General features: G+C 49.7%; 1 protein-coding gene across 1 annotated transcript; it reads left to right on the top strand.

Moving 5' to 3' along the window:
- Positions 1–22,043, top strand: Edaradd (EDAR associated death domain). Its single transcript, XM_042686154.1, has 6 exons — positions 1–118; positions 4,662–4,720; positions 6,865–6,904; positions 8,938–8,996; positions 18,326–18,371; positions 21,419–22,043. The coding sequence occupies exons 1-6, from the start codon at positions 88–90 to the stop codon at positions 21,799–21,801; spliced, it is 618 nt and encodes a 205-aa protein (XP_042542088.1). The 5' UTR covers positions 1–87; the 3' UTR covers positions 21,802–22,043.
- The last annotated feature ends 1,650 nt before the right edge of the window (positions 22,044–23,693 follow it).

The raw sequence follows: 23,693 nt of genomic DNA, 5'->3' as shown, positions 1-23,693 counted from the left end.
GGAGCCGCCGGACGTCGGGCCGGGGTCCCGCTCTCCTCCGTCGCCGAGGCCGCCCAGCCTGGCTCGGGCGCCCGCCCGCTCGCCCGCATGGCTTCCCCGGGCGACCCTCTGCGCTCAGGTAAGGCCACTGGGCGCCCGGCGCTCACCTGGGGCCTGGGTCCCGCCGGGGGACGGGCGGGGCGGGAGGGGACGGCGGCGCCCCGGCACGGCCTCGCTCCCCCCTCCCGGCCCCCGGCCCGCACGCGCCGCCGCCCGGGCCGGGCGCCTTTGTTCCGGGCCCCCGCGAGGCCGCGCAGCCCCGGCGCGGGGAGCACGAGGCGCCCCCGGGCCTCGGGCCTCCTCTCCCCGCGCCTTTGCCGCACGGGCTCGGCCGTCGGGGCTGCTCCGTGCCCGTTGCACGGTGGACACTCGGAGACCTCGGGGCCTCGGCTGTCTTCGAAATCTGGTGCATTGCGCCCGAAGCCCGCGCCCGGCTTTGCCTTTGGTGCCACCTGCCCGGCAGACCCTGCCCGGACCTCTTCCCTGCTGTCGCGTGGAGGGCCTCCGGGCTGGGCCGTTGCCGGGGTTGTTTCTTGAGGTTGTACTGGGGTGGGGGGTGGGGACGCAGAGTCGGACGGTTCCGGTGCCGACTGGTGCCTGGAGCCGTTAGGAGGAGATAGAGGGAGTCCGGGAGTGTTCAGGTGATGGGATCAAACCCAACGGGTTCGGGAAGTTTCCTCAGGACTTCAGAGGAGACCCCCGTTCTTCTCCAGGTGGGGCATGGTAAACGTCTTATTCACTGCAGACGGAAACTAGTCTGGATTTCTCCTGCCCTCCCCTGCCCCCCACCCAGGGTTTCAGAAGACAGAAGGGGAATAAGAGTGTCCCCACCTCTGCTGCCCGGGATCCATGTCAGCGGTGGTGGTCACATGGTGCTGGTGGCAGAATTAAAGGAGACCTTGGGAGGCAAGGATTTACATGGAAGGCCTGCCTGGGCCCCCCAAATCGTAGTCAGCAGAGAAAGTAGGGGCCCATAACCTACTCAAAAGAAGTCGTGCTGAGGGCACTCAGGGGCGACAGAACTAGCAGTGAATTCACTATAGGGGAATTCCAGCGAGGGTCAGCTCAGGCCGCTCTGCCCAAGACACACACCGCCTGGAATCGGATCCCCAAAGTTCCCAGGGTGTGTGTGTGCAGAGAGTGGAGAGCGTCTGGCTAGCTCCTGCCGGTCGACCCCCCCCCCCCCCATGGGACCGTTTCACTGGTCTCCTGCCCTTCCCCCCCTGCCTGTGTCTGAGCTCCAGTAGAGAACAAATCCTGAGATAAAGGGTGAGCCTGGCAGGACCTCCCAACGTGTGCCCAGCTGGATGGGCCTGTTCCTCCAGAGCCTCCCAAGTGTGTGGGGGATGTGTGGTTCTTCCCCCTCTCCCTCCCTCCTCTCTGTGGCTCACCACTCCAGGATGTCTTTGGAACCAGTCATGAAAACAGCTGTGGGTCAAAAGAAAAAAAAAAGCCAACAACAACCCTGAAATCCAAGTTCAAAGAGTTGCCTTTAATTCTTCACTGGGGAGCACAAAGCCCCACTCTCTCAGCTCAGGAGGCTCAGGAAAGCGCCTGAAGCCCTCGCTGCTTCCCTCTGTTTTCTCTGAAAGATCTCTTCGGAGATGTTTGAACTTCCTGTGAGAAAGTCTTCTAGGAACTGTGGGCTCCTCTGGAATGGGACAAGGAAAGGGAGGTGTCACCAGGTTGACCTGTGCCCCCAGCCTTGCCAATTTATTATGCCACAGATACAGATATGTGTGTCTTCATGGATACATGGTCAGGAAACACACCAGGCAAGGTACAGGGGAAGGAAGCATGGCGTGTTCATGCCTTCTCTGCATTCTCTACCCTTCCTGATATTCCAAGCATGGACAGCCATGTAGAATTGTGATTGGACAAAGAAGGTTTGATGTAGAGACGTGATTGGACAAAGAGTCCAATGCAGAGATATGATTGGATGAAGAGGGTCTGATGCAGAGATGTGATTGGACAAAGAAATCTGGCTCAGTTCTATAGACTGAGGGGACCCAGCAAGGCTGGCAACTCAGATTCCTCCTGCCCTCCTAGTAAGGTACACCTCTTCCTCCCAGGATGGGGTGGGACCTTTCTGATATAGGAATCTTAGACCAACTATCAGATGAAGCAGGTTGGAGAAATTCCTGATGTCCAACTCCAAGGCAGACAGGTAGGGTGAGGTTAGAGTTCATATGGTGCCCCCTTGGGAAGGCTGTTGTGAGTCAGAGACAGTGGATTCACACCAAAACATATGGTAGCACAGAGACCGTGAGTGTAGTGGAGAGGCCCCAGGGGAGGGGGAAGGGGGCTGTAGACCAGGTCTGTGAGCCCAGCTCAGACTGCTATTACTGTGTGGCTCCCACAGTCCCCACTCATGGACTTTGACATATGCAGACTAATGGAGGCTCTCGTTCTAACCCCTCGTGTTACAGGTTAAGGATATGTGATCACCAAAACCAAATGACTGCAGCTTGCCTGCAGAGCCTGAAAGACACCGCATGAGACAGGCAGGCCCCTCAGCCACCTGCAAGTGGGGGGATCTGAGCTTGTTGTCATCACCGTGGGGGGGGGCAGGCAGCTTTGAGGAGGAGCCTCTGCCAGCCGAGGTGTGACAGCCAGGATCGGGGAGGGTCCCCACCAGCCTGGCAGAGCTGTGGGCCTTGCCCTCCCTGGGCTCAGGCACCCCCTTCTGCTTCAGGCTCCTTGGTGGCCCCCATCAGATGGGAATTCAGTCCACTGTCACCCGAAGCTAGTAAAAGAAGGTTCATTATAGAACTTTAGATGAAAATTTAACTTGATATCTTTAACCATTGTATTTAGGAAACCCCAAGGCATCTAGGTAAGACTTGGGGAGAACTTTCTACTTACGAATCTGTCTCAAATAACTAGGAGTGCTCTTCACCCAAAATCTGCCTTGCACAGACCACTCTGGGCCTGTGAGAGCTGATTTCTTCTGTCTTGACCTCAGCCAGCTGCAGGAAAAGGTGCCGGGAACACACGTGGGCTGGCTGTGGGCTGGCTGTGTGGGCACGTTTGCCATACCCCTGACAAGTATAGACTTCATTCACAGCCTGCTGCACAGCAAAGGCTGGTGCAGTCAAGACTTTGCTGACCAGAAAAAAAAAAAAAAAGACCTGAAAATACTTGAGTTGCCAGCTTTGCTGGGTCCCTTCAGTCTATAGAACTGAGCCAGATTTTCTTTGTCCAATCACATCTCTGCATCAGACTTCTGCTTTGTCCAATCACATCTCTGCATCAGACTTCTGCTTTGGCCAGTCACATCTCTGCATCAGACCCTCTTCATCCAATTGGGACACGCTTTGTCCAATCACATCTCTACATCAAATGCATAACCCTTTCTCAGGGCTGCCTCACCTCACTGCTATGCTTCAGAAAACAATAAACCCCCTCATCCCTTCCTGCTTAAGTTCCATTACCGAAACTGCAGACATGAGCCACCGGCCCTGTTGCTTTCTGCCTGTCTCTTGATATGCCCACGCTAGACTGGTCCAAGGTGAATGGCTCTTGGTTGGGCTTCTCTGAAATCACAGCGTGGATGTCTGTGGTGCCACACCTTTAGACCTGCCCAAGGTCTTAGCATAAACTCCTGAAAGACAGGTGGAATGCAGGTGAGGACCCCCACCTCCTCCACGGGCTCCAGAGTTCCTTCCTTGCTCTGCGCTGCTGCCTTGGTGAGAGTCTTCCTTTCCAAGCCATTGCCTCCATTTTCCTCCCTCCTGTCATGTGCTTTCTTCTCTTACACTAAGTCATCAGGAGTTTACATCCAGCTGTGCATCAGTGCTAATAAAGTGGTGAGGGAGGACGGGGGGGGGGGGGACTCTCTTGGATGCTTCATGGGGGCTTTCCCCCCACAAAGCAGGAACCAGAATGGAAGAAGCACAGGAAGAAAAAACCAGAAAGCCGAATGCAGGCTGTGAGGCTGTCGAGGTCCATTTGAAGTCCACACACTTGACCCATTCTGTCCTCTGCGGGCTTGGTCTTTGAGGTTCTTCAGTTGAGTGACGCCACCCCATTCTTGGAGTAGTTGTCAGATCCTCAGTAGGCTCTTTCCCCCTGCTCTGCTGTTCCCATGGGGTGCCATGCATTTGGTCCCTCCTACTCCCCACCTAAAACTACATTGCAGCTCTGGCCTGGTTCTTAATTACTCAGGGCTGCATGAGTTAGCCATGCAATTCATTTCTTTCCTGTGTATCAAATCTGAGTCTGGATTCAACTAGGATGGTGGGAAATCCCATTGCTGTCAGAATTGCCCCCCCCCCCCCCCGCCCGCTCCCTCATCTTAGGGCCACAGAAGAATCAGAGGCTAATGTGGTGTCCGGATCTCTTTCTGAGCATCCCAGACAGTGACTGAAGGCATTGTTGTCCTCACCATCCCCGCCTGAGGAGTCCCTTGAGACTCTGGCTGTCTTACAAGCCAGACGCCAAACTGGCTTATGTGTTCTGGGACTGGATGCTGGCTCCTGGGGTTTAAGCTGTTCATTTTCTGACATGTGGTCCCATGTCTCTGTGCTCTACTAGAACGTGGCATAGTCTCTATTCTTTGGGTCACTGGCAAAGGTTCTTTCCATTGGCTGAAATTCTCCCCTTTTCTTTTTTCTTTCCAGATCAGATGACCCAGGAGCCGGTGGAAGACACAGACCCCAGCACTTTATCTTTCAGCACGGTGGGTTCCAGATTGTATCGTTGTGTCTACATGTGGTGCTCAGCTCTCCACATCCCCCTCCCCCCTCCCCCCTTCCCCCTTCCCTCTTCTCCCTCCCTTCCTCTCTGTTTCTCTTTTCTTCTCTTTCCCTTTCTCCTCTCCTCTGCTCTCCTCTCTTCTCTTCTCTTCTTTCTTCTGGTCATGGGCACTGTTGCTGAGCTTTTGTGTTCAGAGCTAATACTCTTCCACTTGAGCCACAACTCCATTCCCAGCTTTCTGAGGTTAATTGGAGACAAGAGTCTTGCAGACTTTCCTGCCCAGGACTGCGATCCTCAGATCCTAGCTTCCTGAGTAGCTAGGATTACAGGTGTGAGCCACTAGCAGCCAGCTCCATCCCCCTGTCCCCCTGTTACTTGACATTTTCCACTTCTGGCTTTTTGGTGGTTAATTGGAGCTTGGAGTCTCACAGGCTTTTCTGCCCTGTCTGGCTTCAAACCTGGACCCTTAGATCCAGGCTAGCCTGGTATTCTGTCTTCTGGATAACTAGGATTACAGCCATGAGCCACCAGTACCCAGAAGAGGCCACTTTCTTTAGTGCCTCTTTCCTGCCCAATTGTATTCGCTGACTTGACACCAAGGCCCGTTGGCCACCTACCCACATGCAGACCAGGAGTGGATGTTTGATGAAGTCAGCGTCTCAGAACTTAGACCTGAATCCCTCCCTCTGTTTCATGAGCCTCACTGGAAAGAGGTTCCATTGTGTTCCACCCAGCCCCACCTTCCTCTGCCCCCTGCACAGCCACCTGGGCTTTGGGCTGATGGCTTCTTGTACCTGCCACTCCCCCACCCTCTGCCTCTTGTGCTCACTGCAGCTGGCATCTGAGGCGAGCCTGCCTTCCTCTGTGCACCCAAGTCCTGGACACCAGCTTACGCATTGGTACCCAGGTGACCTGCACTCAGTCTTGCCCATGTGCTTGTCCAGATCTTTCCACAGCTCTTAGTGTACACTGTGTTGAATCTGGGGGTGTGGCAGACATGGTCCAGTCAAGAACACTCACAATCTACAGGCAACGCTGTCACAGTAAACCTGTGTGTAACAAGCACAGAGGACTCAATTGCTTCTGTGCTCTGGGAATGGAGTGACCAGAAGAACTAATTTAGTCTTCAGCAGGGACTTTCTGGTTCTCTGTGACTGAGTGTGGGAAGGTGTGAAGGTGGCTAATTAGACATCGTGAAACCTGACTGCCTAGCTCCCAAAGAACTCCAAGGGAAAGCATCATAACAATATCCTGATTGCACACTTACTTACTTCTCTCCTCTTTCAGAGCAAGGCATTTGTGACACTTGCAGAAAACTTGGGAAGTATCACTTTGTTCAGACAAGGCTGTCCCATTAACCTGAAACAAGTTTATAGAACATTAGGTGGAGCTGATATCCACAAATTACAAATATGTGACTAGCTGTAAGAACTCTGTGTGTGTGTATATGCGTGCGCGCCCGTGAGTGCTTGCTTGCACAGCACACATATGCTGGTACTCTGCTTGAACTCAGGACCTGGCACTCTAGCTCAACTTTTCCCCCTCATGGCTGGTGCTCTCACTTGAACCAGGCCTCTAGTTATAACTGCAAATTGAATTCTCTGTAGCACGTTTACCCTCAAGTAGTGCATCCAAGTGTGTGCATAATTAGTAACTGAGTCTTAGATCCCTGTGCAGTGGATAACACAGTTGTATCCTGTTCTGGAATTCAACCCCAGTGGTGAACAGTGCCTAGAACACATGTTCATGGACTGTCACCAAAGTGCAGAGAAGAAATAGCTCTGCCCATAATGCACACAGATCAGAGTCCCTCAGTGCTGGCTGCAGGAAATAGAAAGACTAACGGCCCAACAGAGAGGAAGTGTGGCTGAGTGGTCAGAGCTCAAGGACATAGGAGAACCCTTTCTCTGTTTTAGGTTCCAATACTTGCTTCTTTTCTTCCTTGATTTCATTTCTATATAAGTGGAAAATAAAAACCACCAATAGGTCAAGTCTGTTGTTAACTCCATGAAAACCTTCCCAGGTTTTAATTGGAAGTTATGACTTAACCCACACAAAGCTTTCATTATACTTTGATCCTCTGACAGACATTTAAAACTCACCCTTCTCCCTTGTTGGTTTCTACAGTCAGACAAATATCCCATCCAAGACACTGGACTCCCAAAAGGTATGTACAAATAATATAACTACTTGGATTTGTTATTAATGTCTTGAACCATGCACTAATGCAAGTGATTTTTCACTTTTTAAAATTATAAAATGGAAACATGCCAGCACTTAGCACATGGCATGATACATACTGTAGCTCAGAAATTAATTTTGTTAAAATGTATAATTGGGAGGTAGGCACCAGTGGCTCACACCTGTAATCCTAGCTACTCAGGAGCTGAGATCTGAAGATTGGAGTTTGAAGCCAGCCAGGGCAGGAAAGTCTGAGACTCTTTCCTCCCATTAATCCCCCAAAAGCCAGAAGTGGAGCTGTGGCTAACATGGCAGAAAGCTAGCCTTGAGCAAAAATAAACTCTGGGACAGTGCCCAGGGGCCAAGTTCAAGCCCCAAGACAGGAAAAGAAAGAAAGAAAGAAAGAAAGTAGCCGGGCACCGGTGGCTCTGGCCTGTATTCCTAGCTACTCAGGAGGCTGAGATAGAGGATTGCGGTTCAAAGCCAGCTGGGGCAGGAAAGTCAGTGAGACTTTTATCTCCAATAAACCACTAGAAAACTGGAAGTGGCACTGTGACTCAAGCAGTAGAACGTTCCCCTTGAGCTGAAGAGTGCAAGGACAGCGCCCAAGCCCAGAGTTTAAGCCCCATGACTGACCAAAATAAATAAATAAATAAATAAAATAAAGTACATAAATTGTGGCTGAAGGTGTGGCTCAGTTGGTAGAGAGCCAGACAGTGAGGGAAAGAATCAGATATTGAGTCCAGATTTGGACCAAAGTATATAATTTTTTGGTCAGTCATGGGCTTGAACTTAGGCCTGTGTGCTGTCCCTGAGCTCTTCAGCTCAAGGCGAACACTCTACCACTTTGAGCCACAGCACCACTTCCAGTTTTCTGGTGGTTAATTGGAGATAAGAATCCCACAGACTTTTCTTCCCTGGTTGGTTTCAAACTGAGATCCTCGGATCTCAGCCTCCTGAGTAGATAGAGTTACAGGTGTGAGCCAGTGACACTGGGCTAGCCCACTGATTTTAAGAGTCACCCTTTGGGCTCTAGAGAGCATATGTGTTAGGTGTAGCCTTGTATACTGGCCCAGAGACCTTTTTCCTTTTTCTTCTGGGCCTCACCCCACCCTTGGAAGCAAAGGATGAGGGAGCAAGGGAAACAGCAGGTAAGGGCCAGGCAGAGTCACTGCTCTTTCCAGGGTGGATTCTTCCAGAAGGGAAGTGCCTTCTGCATGCCTCTGAACAGCCCTCTCGGGCCTGGGCTGCAACGACCATTGAACACTGCTTAGGATGGTGATGCCTGGCACAGGCGGCCAGAGATAGTCACCAAGCTAATGGCAGCGCCATTTGCTGAGGCTCCACCAGGTACAAAGCTGGGCTCTGACTGCAGGCCTAGGTTGTGCATTCGGAAACCGCGTGCCAGCACTCCACCAGGTCTAGTCCATCACAGGCATTTTCACCCTGGGACAAGAGCATTTTAGGTGAAAGAGAGGGCAGACACCCAACAACGAGAGCACAACCCCCGAAGTCCCATCTGGGAACAGCTGCCAGTAGAGCCCAGGTGGTCTTCGTACCTGTGGCGTTACCTTTGGCATTGCTCAGCAAGAGCAGTCCACTAATTCTGCCCTTGACCGTGGTGGAGCCTCTGTTGCTTGGGTACTCACACCTTACTGGGCCAGGCTGGGCCCAGCTGGGAAACAGGGCCGAAAGTCGTGGGCTACATGAGGGCAGGCTTTGAGCATCAAAAGGGCAGCATGCCCCTGGCCCCCATGAAGAAGAGACTGGCTTGTGTAATCATTCCACAGGCCAGCGAAGCCTGGAACCCACTGAGCATGAGCAGAATCATGCCTGGTCCCTGAAAGGCCAGCAGGCTTGGTCTCGGGAGAAGCACTGAGAAGGTAACTTGCCGTTAGGCAATTTAAGCCCTACCAGTTTTACCAGATGGCCAGGCAAGTGGGTGATACTGAGCCTTAATTTTAGTCTTAACACCAGAGCGTGCTCTTTCCAGTCAAGTTGTGTTTTTGTTTTCCCTAGCTGAGGAATGTGATCCAATAACTTCGAACTGCCCACCGAGATCTGATGATCCACATCAGGTAAGAATAATTTCAGTGGCTTGTCACCCCCTGAAGTATTCAATAAGTCACCTAGATTTTTTTTTTTAAAGAATGATTTCACACAGTGCTTTAGAAAGAAAGAATGTTCAGATAGGGTGACACACATCTGTAATCTCAGAGCTGTATAGGGAAGAGTCTATCTCAAAGTAAACAAATAGTAAAGAGCAAATAGGAAAATTTAGAGATAACAAAATAAGTTGGAATTATCTCGGCAAGGTAGCTATCTTCTATCACTTTGAATAACAGGTCTCTTTAGTTCATTCTGTAACATAAATATGTATTATGATCGAGAAATGAATGTTAGTTGGAAAAAAGAGTTGCTTTCTTTCATGTGTCATTGATACACATAGGGGAAAAATTATGAGCCAACAAAACTGGATAATGCCAGGTGCTGGTGGCTCATACCTGCAATCCTAGCTACTTAGGGGGCTGAGATCTGAGGATCACAGTTCAAAGCCACCCAGCCAGGAAAGTCCGTGAGACTCTTATCCCGAATTAACCACCAGAAAACTGAAAGTGCACTGTGGCTCAAGTGGTAGGGGACATTTTAGCCTCAGCTAGCTTCAAACTGTGATCCTCAGATTTCAGCTTCCTGAGTAGCTAGTATTACAGGCATGAGCCACCGGTGTCCAGTGACATTTTTTGTTGTTATTGTTGGTCGTGGGGCTTGAACTCTGGGCCTGGGCATTGTCCCGCGTTGTCCCTCAGCTCTTCCGCTCAAGGTGAGCACTCTACCACTTGAGCTACAGGACCACTTCCGGTTATCTGGTGGTTAACTGGAGATAAGTATCTCATGAAGGGCTGGGAAGGTGGCTCAGTGGCAGAGTGCTTGTCTTGCATGCATGAAGCCCTGGGTTTGATTCCTCAGCACTACATAAGCAGAAAAGGCAGGAAGTGGCACTGTGGCTCAAGTGGTAGAGCGCTAGCCTTGAGCTGAAGAGGTGAGGGACAGTGCCCAGGCCCAGAGTTCAGGCCCCAGGACCGGCAAAAAAAAAGAGTCTCATGGGCTTTCCTGCCCAGGCTGGTTTTGAACCTTGATCCTCAGATCTCAGCCTCCTGAGTAGCTAGGATGACAGGCAAGAGCCACTGGCGACCAGTGACATTTTTTAATGATTTCTAAATCCTGTCATTTTTCTTTTGAGAATTCAGAAGTCAAACTTAAACATTTTGTTTTAATTCTAAAAAAAAAAAAAAATCAGCCCTAGCCTACCTACTGTGTTCACTATCAACTCAGGCAGTGGCTTAACCATTGCTGTTTAGGGAATGGGACTGAGGCTGGGAGGCCTGGTGTGTCAAGGTGGCACAGATGCCAGTGACCTGGGGCTGTGGCTCCGGCTCCTTCTGGCTTGGAAAGTTAGACTTAGTGTGTCAGCGTTGAGCAGTGGTGGGTCTTCCAGAGGCAATGAGACCACGAAGGATTTCCCAGCCTCTAGAACTCTGAGCTAAATCTGCCTGCCTGCCCTTCCTTCCCTCCTTCCTCCCTTCTTCCTTCCTTCCCTACCTCCATCCCTCCCTCCCTTCCTTTCTTCCCTCCTCCCTCCCCCTCCCTTCCTCCCTCCCTCCTGCCTCCTTCCCTCTCTCCCTTCCTTCCTTCCTGGTGTGTGTGTGTGTGTGTATGTGTGTGTGTGTGTGTGTGTGTGTGTGTGTGCGTGTGTGTGTGCGCGCGCGCACGCGCACGAGCCAATACTGGAGCTTGAACTCTAGGCTTTCCACACTTATTGCTTATGGATGGTACTCTATCACTTGAGCCATGCCTCCAGTTCCAGCTTTTTGCTTGTTACTTGCATTTAAGAGTCTCACAAATTTGTGTGCCGGGCTGACTTTGAACTGTGATCCTCAAATCGTAGCCTCCTGGGTAGATATAGGATTCTAGGTGTGAGCCACCAGAGCCCAGCTTCAGTGTCTCTTTTTGAATTATCCAGATATTAGGAAACAGATGAGGAGCTGAAGGGGCCCTTAGAAGCCTGCTGTCCAGCCCCTCGATACAGAGGAGGGAGCCCAAGACAGCTGGTGAGAGCAGGGATGTAACCTGGGCTTTGTCCAGTGCCACCCCACTCCCCCACGGCCCCCCAGAGTTGCCAACAGCTGGCAGAACGGGAGCGAGTGCTACTGGAACAAAACCGGCAAATGGAAGGTCATTCTTCTCAGGGACAGAATCCCATGCAGCAGACTCATGGCTTTGGCCAGACAGCAAGGAGCTCAAGACGTCTGCAGACCTGAAGCCCTTGTGGGCACCGTGGTCCCAGGGCATGGTGACCGGCTCCTCCTCTGCTACGGCTGCGCTGCGTGAGTCAGCCGGGCAGGCCCCTGCCTGCACCCAGCCGTGCAGCAATCCTTTCAAGCTCTGACAAGACCTGTGCACACAGCCAGCAGCTCTTCAGCTTTGTCTTCCTCTAAGGGAGAATCTGATAGCACAGGTTGCCTCAGTGCGTCCTTACTTTACCCCTGCTGCGAAGTTTATAGAACTTTGAAGAACCACTGCTATGAGGTGGAACTATAAACTTTTAGAACCTGCCCTCTGGTGAGATGGAGACGCTTCAGCCTTTCTGCTATCCTCTGCGTAGCCACACTGTTCTCTCCCAAGCCAGGCTGGGAAAGGGCTCTAAACACTGCTGCCACGCTTGTGGGGAGGCGGGAAGGAATCTCCAGAAGCTGGCTTCCCCAGAAGGAGGTCAGATGTTCTGAGCTGTCAAGATGGTCTGGTCTGGCTGCCTCCCCCCCCCTTCACCCCTCCTCTTCCTCTTCCCTCCTCCTCCCTCTTCCTCCTCCCGCCCTCTTCTTCCTTCCTCCCTCTTTTTCCCTTTCTTTCCTCCCTCCCTCCCTCCCTCCCTCCCTCCCTTCCTTCCTTCCTTCCTTCCTTTTCCTTCCTTCTTCATTCCCCCTCCCCTTCTCCTCCTCCAGGTCAAGATAAGATATTTGTAGCTAGGCACCAGGGGCTCACACCTATAATGGTAGCTATTCAGGAGGCTGGGATCTGTGGATAATGATAGCAAGGCAGAAAAGTCTGTGAGACTCTTATCTCCAGTTAACCACCAAAAAGCCAGAAGTAGAGCTGTGGCTCTAGTAGAGCTCCAGCCTTAAATGAAAAGCCAAGAGAGAGCATGAGGCCCTAAGTTTAAGCCCTAGTACTGGCACAGAGAGAGAGAGAGAGAGAGAGAGAGAGAGAGAGAGAGAGAGAGATGGGGAGGGAGAGAGAGGGAGAGAGGGAAGGAGCATACAATTACTGGTTTTAAAAAGATGTCCATGATGTATTATAAAAAGAAGTGAAAGCAATTTGTAAATGTGGTTTAGGAGTTAAAAGTGTCCTGCTCAGGTGGTTCACACAGGTATGATTAAGTAAACAGGAAGGGGTGGAACCACAGGACACCACCAGCAACCTGTGGTGTGTGAGATGGAATTGAGAAACTGGGAGAAGATTCTCACACCTAGCCAGGCAAGCACTGGTGGCTCTCACCTGTAATCCCATCTACTCAGGTAGCTGAGATCTGAGGATCACAATTTAAAGCCAGCCCTGGCAGGAAAATTCATGAGACTCTTGTCTCCACGAAAGAACCAGAAATGGAGCTGTGGTTCAGAGTGATAGAGCACAAGCCTTGAGTGAACGTTCAGAGACAGCTCCCAGGCCCTGAGTTCAAGCCCCATGACCACCACCACTAACAACAACAAAAGGGATTCTCATACCTCTTTTTGCTTTGAAATACATGTGCACTTGCAGACACCAACACACACACTGGAATAAATCATCCAAAAGTTTTAAATAGTACGTCATCTCAGGAAAACTTTTTGTACATTAACACATACCCCTCAAGGAGCCACGCTTCGGTCACAGGTAATTCTGCCCCACAGGAAAATGACAGCCCCAGGAATTTGTTAGCATACTTCCTCAGCACACAGCACACACCATATAGCATTCCGAGTAGTCTCGGTCACCCTCTTCCCTCACAGTGGGATCTGTGAATGAAGCAGATTGGTGCTGAGACCCTGCCTTGCAGGAAGACCCGTTTCCCCAATGTCTGCCTGTGTTCGCATGTATAAACCATAGCCTCCCGACCCATGCTCTGCAGTGCTTCAGAACAATAGCCAACTATACTCCGGGCACAAAGGGAAAACCCGCCTATCTTTCATCTTTGAGAGCATAGCAGAGGTATGGAATTACACCCAAGGACGCCTCCCACTGCAGCTGCAGTGTTGGCTGGCCTGCCTGGCAGCTGGGTGCAGAACTTGTTGGTGGGAAGAAGGATTAAGTGCATGCAGACCTCCAGGTTTGCTCTCAGCCTAGCAAAGCACCGCCGCATTTATTTCAATGATTTTGTTTTTCCATATGTAGGATTTCTTTGTTTTTGTTTTTGTTTTGGTCTGGTCGTGGGGCCTGAACTCTGGGCCTGGGCGCTGTCCCTCAGCTCTTCAGCTCACTGCTAGCGCTCTACCACTTGAGCCACAGCGCCACTTCCGGCTTTTGTTTTTCTGCTTATGTGGTGCTGAGGAATTGAACCCAGGGCTTCATGCATGCAAGGCAAGCGCTCTATCACTGAGCCACCTTCCCAGCCCCAATATGTAGGATTTCTTTCATCCTCGTTGCAATGCTTCCTGTCCTGAGGCCTTGCCTGGACCTCTACCTTGCTTTGTGCTGGCTTTATTCTGCCTGGACCTTTTGTTGTTGTTGTTGTCAGTTGTAGGGCTTGAACTCAGGGCCTGGACACTCTCCCTGAGATTTTTCACTCAAAGCTAGTGCTCTACCACTTTGAGCCACAGTGCTATTTTCCATTTTCTGGTGGTTAATTGGAAATAAGAGCCTCACCAACTTTCCCTCTTGGGCTGGTTTTGAACTGTGATCCTTGAATCTCAGCCTCCTGAATAGCTAGGATTACAGGCATGAGCCAATGATGCCGGCCATCTGCCTATGCCTTTTTAACACAGGTCCTAAGATACCAATACTTGGGCACATTATTGTTTCATTACTGGATAGTAAGATTAAGGTAGTAGATCTTTTTGTCTGTGTTCCAGGCCATAGAACATTCTCTTACACTGAAAATATGATCAATGAAGCCAGTTTCTCAAATATACTTTCAAAAAATGGGCTTGTGTCCATTTTTTCTTTATGTGTGCCAGGTGCTATAATCCTATAATCCTAGCTACTCAGGAGGCTGAGATCTGAGGATCAAGGTTTGAAGCCAGCCCAGGCAGAAAAATCCAAGAGACTCTTTATCTCCAGTCAACCAGTAAGAAGCCAGAAGTGGAGCTGTGGCTTAAGTGGTAGAATGCTAGCCTTGATTTAAAAAAAAACAACAACAACAAAACAAATAACAACAAAACTCATGGAAAATGCCCAGGTCCTGAGTTCAAGCCCCAGGACTAATACAAACCAAAAAACTATATAGATAAAAGAATCTACCTGTCCTTCAGCAAAAAAAGCCAATTGAGAGAGCAAGGCCTTGAGTTTAAGACCCAGTAGTGGCACACACAAAAGAAGTAAAAACAAATACTGTTATTGTCATTGTAACATAGCAGTTTATTATAAAAAGTTGGCTTTTTTTTTTGGCTGTGGGGTCTGAACTCTGGGCCTAGGCGCTGTCCCTCAGCTCTTCAGCTCAAGGCTAGCGTTCTACCACTTGAGCCACAGCGCCACTTCCAGCTATTTTCTGCTTATGTGGTGCTGAGGAATCAGACCCAGGGCCTCATGCATGCAAGACAAGCACTCTACCACTGAGCCACCTTCCCAGCCTGAGTTGGCTTTTTTTTTTTTTTTTTTTAAGACAAGCTCAATGGGTAGTTCGCAGTATAATATTAATGTCTACATGTGGCTAGCAGATAGATGTTTTCAGAAGAGTTTCATTCTAATATTAGGTCTCTTTTGGAAATTGTCACCACTAAAAGCTACTTGAATTTCACAGGCCCAGGAAACAGCTTTAAATGATCTAGAGTCTTGCTAGGTAAACCCTATTACCATTGCACCCCGGCATTTGAAAACCTATTTTTGAAGCAACTTAGTAAAATATGTGCTTAAAACAGAGAGACCAAACCTTAGCAGGGATTACTGTCCCCCAAAACTAGCTAAGTAACAACTGGATGGTGGTCCTTAAGTGTGCATCAGGAGGGCGGGGCTTTCCTCTGGGGCTCCTTGTGATCTAGGCTGCTACCACTAGGGGGCGGGGACAACTTGATTTTGGTCTTGAGGGTGAGTGGACATGGCCTTGGGGACTGCATTCAACTTCACAGTAATGGAGTCAGTCCCTCCCTTGTGTATATCGGGGATTCTGGGCAGACATTAGCTGTGGAATATGAGAAATTAAGCCAAATATGCCAAATATGTAAGACACTTTTGTTTTTAGTAGAGGATCTTGCAAATTTTTTGTCTAGGCTGCTCTTAAAACTCAGTCCTCTAAGGCTGGGAAGGTGGCTCAGTGGTAGAGTGCTTGCCTTGCATGCATGAGGCCCTGGGTTTGATTCCTCAGCACCACTTAAGCAGGAAGTGGTGCTGTGGCTCAAGTGGTAGAGCGATACCCTTGAGCTGAAGAGCTGAGGGACAGTGCCCAGGCCCAGAGTTCAGGCCCCACAACTGACAAAAAAACAAGACAAAAACAAAAAAAACCCCACAAACCTCCAGCTCTCTACCTCCAGATTAGATTACAGGCATGAATTACTATGCCCAGTTTGATTTTTATTGTTTCATGCTTCCCTCCTCCTTCTCCTCCTACCTCCTCCTCCCATCTCCCCCTCCCACCTCCCCCTCCCACTTCCTCCTCCTCCTCCTTTCCTGATAATCAAACCCAGGACCTCAAGCTTACTAGGCAAGCACTTTACCACTGAACTAGATCGGAAGCCTTTGATTTTTTGAGACAGTCTTGGTGGGTAGCCTAGGCTGGCCTCAAAACACCTGCCTCATCCTGCCAAGTGCTGAGATTACAAGTGTGCCCCCGGCCTTGTAGCATCATTTTTACTTTGGGAAAACCTCATGTTTTAGCAGGGACCACAAATACCACAAAACCTGTCAACTTCTGGCATTCATGTCTTTCAATATGACCTGCAGTTCCTGTTCTGTTTCTAAGGCCCGTTTCCAGTTCTCCGAGCAGAACTGACTGTGTTGATCAAAAGCACACACAGGCCTGCCCGGTCCTGCTAGAAATGTGCAGATGTGCAGAGGCCAGCCTCCACCCAGCTGTAAGCTCTGAATGGAGGCCCTGACTCAGGGCTTCTATTCTCACAAGGCTAGATTGAGACATTCCTGTCCTCCATAGGCTCCCTGTAGTTCTAACACACACACACACACACTAAAGAAAATGGAAAAAGGGGTTGGGAAGATGGCTTAATGGTAGAGTGCTTGCCTAGCATGCATGAAGCCCTGGGTTCAATTCCACACACACACACACACACACACACACACACTAAAGAAAATGGAAAAAGGGGTTGGGAAGATGGCTTAATGGTAGAGTGCTTGCCTAGCATGCATGGAGCCCTGGGTTCAATTACACACACACACACACACACACACACCTGGGTTCAATTACACACACACACACACACACACACACACACACACACACACACACACACACACACACACACACACACACACACATGCCCTAACTAAAGAAAATGGAAAAAGGGGTTGGGAAGATGGCTTAATGGTAGAGTGCTTGCCTAGCATGCATGGAGCCCTGGGTTCAATTCCACACACACACGCACACACACCCTAACTAAAGAAAATGGAAAAAGGGGTTGGGAAGATGGCTTAATGGTAGAGTGCTTGCCTAGCATGCATGGAGCCCTGGGTTCAATTCCACACACACACACACACACACACACACGCACACACATACACACACCCTAACTAAAGAAAATGGAAAAAGGGGTTGGGAAGATGGCTTAATGGTAGAGTGCTTGCCTAGCATGCATGGAGCCCTGGGTTCAATTCCACACACACACACACACACACACACACACACACACACACACACACACACACACACACACACACACACACACACACACACACACACACACACACACACACACACACACCCTAACTAAAGAAAATGGAAAAAGGGGTTGGGAAGATGGCTTAATGGTAGAGTGCTTGCCTAGCATGCATGGAGCCCTGGGTTCAATTCCACACACACACACACACACACACACACACACACACACACACACACACACACACACACACACACACACACACACACACACACACACACACACACACACACACACACACACACACACACCTAACTAAAGAAAATGGAAAAAGGGGTTGGGAAGATGGCTTAATGGTAGAGTGCTTGCCTAGCATGCATGGAGCCCTGGGTTCAATTCCTCAGTACCACATAAACAGAAAAAGCTGGAAGTAGCACTGTGGCTCAAGTGGTAGAGTGCTAGCCTCGAGAAAAAATGCTCAGGAACAGCACCTAGACCCTGAATTCAAATCCCAGGACTGGCAAAAAAATGAAAAAAGTTCTGGTTCAATCAAATGGAAAGGAGTAAAGTGTGTTCAGCAGGCTGGTTTGGTTGTTCCAGGAAGCACAGCAAGTCAAGGAAGAGGACTCACACCAGAGCAGGAATTGCTTCAATTAGTCAAGGAAGGGATCTCCTACGTGGGGAAAATAGGAGATGAGACTGTGCTTAGACAGGTGTATACACCCCTACACTCGGCCGAGACCCAGGGCTGTGTGCTCACAGCGAAGAGAACGGTCTCGCAGTTTCAGAGATGACTGCTTAAGATTACACAGAACACACTGCTACTGCAGAGTTAGCACTTTCATGTGTGCAGAGGTACTGGGCTCAAACTCAGGACTCCGTGTTCTCACTTGTTTGTTTTTTCCTTTCTACCACTTGAGGCACAGCTTCACTTTTGGCTTTTTGTTGGTTAATTGAAGATAAGATTCTCGTGGACTTTTCTGTCTAGGCTGGCTTTGAATTGCGATCCTCAGATCTCAGCCTCCTGAGTAGCTAGGATGACAAGCAGGAGCCACCAGTGCCCAGCTTGATCTGCTGTTTTAAACAGGATATTAACAGGGTCCACAAATACATATGGAGTGTCCCCCCGTGGCAGGATCTGTTCTGGGCACTGGGGGTGTCATGCACGGTACGGTGCTGCAGGCCTGTCCCAGCGGACAGGGAGCACTGTTGACAACGCCACTCACTTGGGGGCGGGATTCCAACTTTTTATTTTTATGATAAAGGTGATGTACTGAGGGGTTACAGTTACTTAAGTCATGAATCTGTTTCTTTGTGGATGGTGTCACCCCTTCCCTCACTCTCGCTTCTCCCTGTGGGTGTGATTTTAATGAAGGTCACATTCTGGTTTCTAGAGAGAAGAAAACGGCTTTCCAGACAGTACTGAAGAACCTCTTTCAGGTAAAATGACCAACTGTAAAGATATTGGGGCTTCAGGGATAGCTAGATGGTGAACCAGAGTTGAGAATGTGATTGTCATTAATGTGTGTGTGTGTGTGTGTGTGTTTGCGCGTGCGCGCGCGCACGCTCTGGAAAGCAGCAGTGGTGCACATGTCAGCAGAGCACAGAACTTGCTTGGTGACTGTGTCCACTTTGCCTTTTCTGGGGACGGCACTGGGACACAGTGTGAGGAGTTCCTTATTCCTCTGGTCCTGATAATTGCATAGGACATCAGTGCACACATCCAGAGCTCCGTCCCCTTCTTGGCACACCCCCTAGGCTCTGCATGGTGTCACAGCAGAGGGCACACAGAAGCAGGCATAAATTTACCCCTAAACAAAGTTAACTGGCTGGGTGCTGGTGGCTCACACCTGTCATCCTAGCTACTCAGGAGGCTTAGATCTGATGATCACGGTTCAAAACCAGCCCAGGCAGGAAAGGCTGTGAGGCTCTTATCTCCAGTGAACCACCAGAAAACTGGAAGTAGTGCTGTAGCTCCAGTGTAGAACCCTAGCCTTGAGCTGAAGAGCTGAGGGACAGTGCCCGGGCCCACAGTTCAAGCCCCACAACTGACCAAAAAGAGAGAGAGAGAGAGAGAGAGAGAAAGGGAGGGAGGAAGGAAGGAAAGAAGGAAGGAAAGAAGGAAGGAAAGAAGGAAGGAAAGAATGAAGGAGAGAGAAAAAAGGAAAAAAAACAAGTTAACTGCATGAGTGTGTAAATCTGCTTTGACCCTGAGCTGGAATTTTGCAAGCTCCAGACCCGACACCTGGTTTCCGTTAGAACTCTAATCCTGGGCTTTCTCTATAGCCTCCAGAATAAAATGTTTACTGTTTAGTTGTTCTGAGTAATTCAGGCTATAATTACACCTTTCCAAGCCATCCACTCACAGGGTCCCTGGAGTACGCAGGGCTAGGAAGCAGCAGAGGAGATAAAAGGATGCCTCCCCTCTCCCCTCCGGGAGACTCCATGTCCCCACCATCCCCGCCAGCCTCCAGGGGGAGCCATTTCTAGGGTCCATAGTGTGAACTCTGAACCCAATCGTGTTCCAACTCACAGTGAACTTTTCATTGACTGGTATTTTACCACCTACCAGCCCCAAAGGGAAAGGTTAAGATAAGGCTAAGGCGCCATCTGAAATTAACCATTTCTTAGGGTGTGTGTGTGTGTGTGCATGTGTGCATGCGTGCCTGCCTGCGCATGCACGTGTGCCAGTCCTGGGGCTTGAGTTGAGCTCAGGGACTAAGCACTGTCTCTAAGCTTTTTTTTCTCAAGGCCTGTGTGCTACCACTTGAGCCATAGGTCTACTTCTGGCCTTTTGGTGATTAATTGGAGATAATAGCCTTATGGATTTTTCCTGTCCAGGCTGGCTTTGAACCACTATCCTCAGATCTCAGCTTCCTGAGTAGTTAGGGTTTGGGGCTTGAACCATCAGCACCCAACTTGCTGGTTATTTGTTGTTGTTATGGGGCTTGAACTCAGGGACCGGATGCTGTCCCTGGGCTCTTCAGCTCAAGGACAGCACTCTACCACTTGAGCTACAGCGCCACTTCCGGTTTTCTAGTGGTTAACTGGAGATAAGAGTCTCACTGACTTTCCTACCCAGGCTGGCTTTGAACCGTGATCCTCAGATCTCAGCCTCCCTAATAGCTAGGATTATAGGTGTGAGCCACCAGCACCCAGCTTGCTGTTTATTCTTAAGATAGAATCTTACAAACTTTTATATCTACTGGCTTCAAACTGAGATCCTCCCCTCTCAGCCTCCCAGATAAACTAGGATTAAAACTGTGGACCACTGATGTCTGGCCAAAGCAGTATCAAGAGGAGGGCTACACTTTTTCAGTGCTGGTATTTGTTGTTGTTTTTGGTACTAAAGGTTTGAACTCAGGTCTTTGTGCTTGCAGGGATGGCTTGATATTGTTGAGATCTCTTCCTCCTCCTGCCTTATTCTTCTTCTTATTATTATTATCAGTCATAGGGCTTGAACTCTGGGCCTCGGTGCTGTCCCTGCGCTCTTCAGCTTAAGGCTAGTGCTCTACCACTTAAGCCACAGCGCCACTTCCAGTTTTCTGGTATTTTATTGGAGATAAGAGTCTCATGGGTTTTCCTCCCAGGCTGGCTTTGAACCATGATCTTCAGACCTCAGCCTCCTGAGTAGTTAGGGTTACAGGCGTGAGCCACCAGTGCCCAGTGTCCCTTAGCTTTTTTTGTTCAGGGCTGTCTGCCACTTGAGCCACACCTCCACTTCTGGCTTAATTAGAGATGAGTCTCGAGGACTTTCCTGTCAAGTTTGGCTTTGAACCCCAATCCTCAGATCTCAGCCTCTTGAGTAGTTAGGATGACAGGTTTGAGCCACCAATGCATGGCTCTTGTTTTTAAATGTGCATATAACTGGTCTGAATGACCCTGAGCCTGTTTACCCTTTCTATATAGCTAGTAGGACAGGCATAAACCTCCCCACCCACATTTTTATTGGCTGAGATGGAGTTTAACAACTCCTTACCCTCTGCAGGCCTCTTACTGTGATCTCAGCCTCCGGAGTAGCTAGGATTATAGATACAAGACACTGCGTCCAGCTAGGTTTAATTAAGGACTTTTAAGGAATCATGTAATCCATGATACCTTGCCACTCTGAGTTTGATGACAAATCTTGTGGGGCAGAGGGCTGAGGCATGCACAAACGTGACAGGTTTCTCAGGGCTCTGGCCTTATGGACTGAACTGATTGCAAGCCACACTGAGAGGCATGCTGGGAGGTGCAGGGAGCTTTGGTCAGAAAGGAGGACTCATGACTGCACCTAGTACTCAAAACAGCTTGTCTTTGGCAGTCAAGAATAATAACCTTGTAGTCCTGAGAAATGGGTGTTGTGAACTGTTTCTGTCTATGGAAGGCTGTGATAGTCCTAGATGGATGGATGCTGTCAAACTTGGACATGAAGGTAAAGGGCAGGAGGAGTGCAGGACATGTTTGCAAGCCCCTGGCTGACCGGTGCCTCCCCTTCCTTCCTTCAGGGGTCGGCCAGGACCAGCTGTGTAAGGAAGACTGCTCCTGCTCCTCGTGTTCTCTCCGGGCCCCCACCATAAGCGACTTGCTCGATGACCAGGACTTGCTGGACGTGATCAGGATAAAGCTGGACCCGTGTCACCCCACCGTGAAGAACTGGAGGAACTTCGCCAGCAAGTGGGGCATGTCCTATGATGAGCTCTGCTTCCTGGAGCAGAGGCCGCAGAGCCCCACCCTCCAGTTCTTGTTCCGCCACAGCCAGAGGACTGTGGCCCAGCTGATGGAGCTGTGCCGGCTCTACCACCGGGCCGATGTGGAGAAGGTGCTGCGCAGGTGGGTGGATGAGGAGTGGCCCAAGCGGGGGCGTGCAAACCGCCCTTCGCACTTCTAGACTGCCCGGCTGCTGCCGGCGGCCAGCAGGCGTGTGAACTATTCCTAGGAGCTCGTGGTGTGTCTCCCAGGGCTGTTGGGTGTGGAGGGGCAGCAACTGTGGGGTGGAAGATGTTTGTTTTTGCACATCTGTTTTAAGATCTGGAAATGGAAAAGGATATTTTCTAGGCTTCACCTAGGAGCCAAAGCCTACACTGGAATGGATTCATGCTGTGATAAAAATAAAATGAACCTCTCCTTCCAGACTGCTGAAGATTTCCATGAGGCCTGAGCCTTGCATGATTCTGGGTGGGCGGATGCCATGCTCTGGAGGAGTGGCGGCCTCTGTTTACAGCAACGCCATGCGGAGAGCTGGCCCACTCCATCCCTTCCTCATGGCTTCTCTTATAAAGTCTTGTCTTTGTGTATGTACTGGGTGAGATTTGAATTTGAGGCTCTTGTTGGCTAGTCAGGTGCTCTTCTGCTTGAGCCATACCTCTAGCCCTTTTTTTCTGTGTTAGTCCTGGTGCTTGAACTCAGGGCCTTGGTGCTGTCCCTGAGCTTTTTTGCTCAAGGCTAGCACTCTACCACTTGAACCACAGTGCCACTTCTGGCTGTGTGTGTGTCTCTAATTGGAGATGAGTCTCATGGCCTTTCTTGTTCTTCCTTGTTTGGCTTTCAACTGTGATCCTCAGATCTCAGCCTCCTGGATAGCTAGCATGAGCCACTGGTACCCAGCCAGAACCTTTGTCTTTAAATTCAGGGAATTCACCCCTCCTCTCTCAAGCTGATATCATTATTTGTAGAGTCCTGATGGTTATTCATTTCTAGCCCTGGATTTATTATCATTGAGGATGTGGCCATGGAAGCCATATATATGTTTTGGTTTGGGTTGGGAGTTTTTGGGTTTTTTTTGGTAGTACTGGGGTCTGAATTCAAGGCCTCATGCTTGCTAGGCAGACACTCCACTGCTGAGCCATACTTCCAGACTTTTTTTTCTGGTGGGGGGGGGGTGGAGAAGAGGCCTTTGGTTGTTTGTGAAAGGATGTTGTCTTTTTACATGGGCTTGTGCCCTGACCTTGGTCCCATTTTCAAGTTCTCCACCCTGACAGGTGAGTGCCACCATACCCAGCTTATTTGTTGAGAATGGAATGTCAACAGACTTGCAGCACATCCAGACTCTGACTGGTAAAATGTAGGTTGGCTTCGATGTGTATCACATTCTGAAAGACCAAGCAGTGATTCTCCACTGAAGTACATCTAAATCACGTGATAGTCTCAAACAGTTGTTTAACTCTATTAACGTATACCTGCAGTAGCAAGAGCACACTGATACCTTGCCCAGACAAGAGTGGAAAGAAAGTTACTTTATGACTAATAGCTTGAATAACTATTGAAAGTTAAGTCCTTTATTAGTGCTGGAGATCACATTAAGTTGACCACACAGTAAACTTTAGCACCTTGAGGTGAGCTGGTTTTGCTGTTAGGGTTGATGAAATCTCTTTAGCTAAGGTCCAGGAAGTATTCTCTTTAAACCAACTCCTATCCATAATTCCATGACCAGCTTCTGCATAATACACATATTGTTTGACTGCAATAGCCAAGATCCACAAAGATAGGAAGGGGAAACAAAGCCAAAATGAGCCTTACACACACTGCAGACACACACACAAACACACCTCAGGGGGACCCAGATGGGAGGAGAAAGACAAAAGGGGTGTGTTTTTTAAAATATGGCCTTGAATAGTTAGAACTCCCATTGTGCTAGAATTTCAGATAAAACTGTAGAAAGAGCCAGGTGCTGGTAGTTCACATCGTAATCTTAACTACTTGGGAGGGTGAGATCTGAGGGTCAAGGTTCTAAGCTAGCAGGTAAGTCTGTGAGACTCTTCTCTCTAGTTAACCAGCAAAAAG

The sequence above is a fragment of the Dipodomys spectabilis genome, unplaced genomic scaffold, assembly GCF_019054845.1.
Source record: "Dipodomys spectabilis isolate Male_0828 unplaced genomic scaffold, ASM1905484v1 ptg000096l, whole genome shotgun sequence".
Classification (NCBI taxonomy): Eukaryota; Metazoa; Chordata; class Mammalia; order Rodentia; family Heteromyidae; genus Dipodomys; species Dipodomys spectabilis.
Note: the sequence above shows the minus strand (reverse complement) of the source record. Positions and strands in the feature narration are given on the sequence as shown.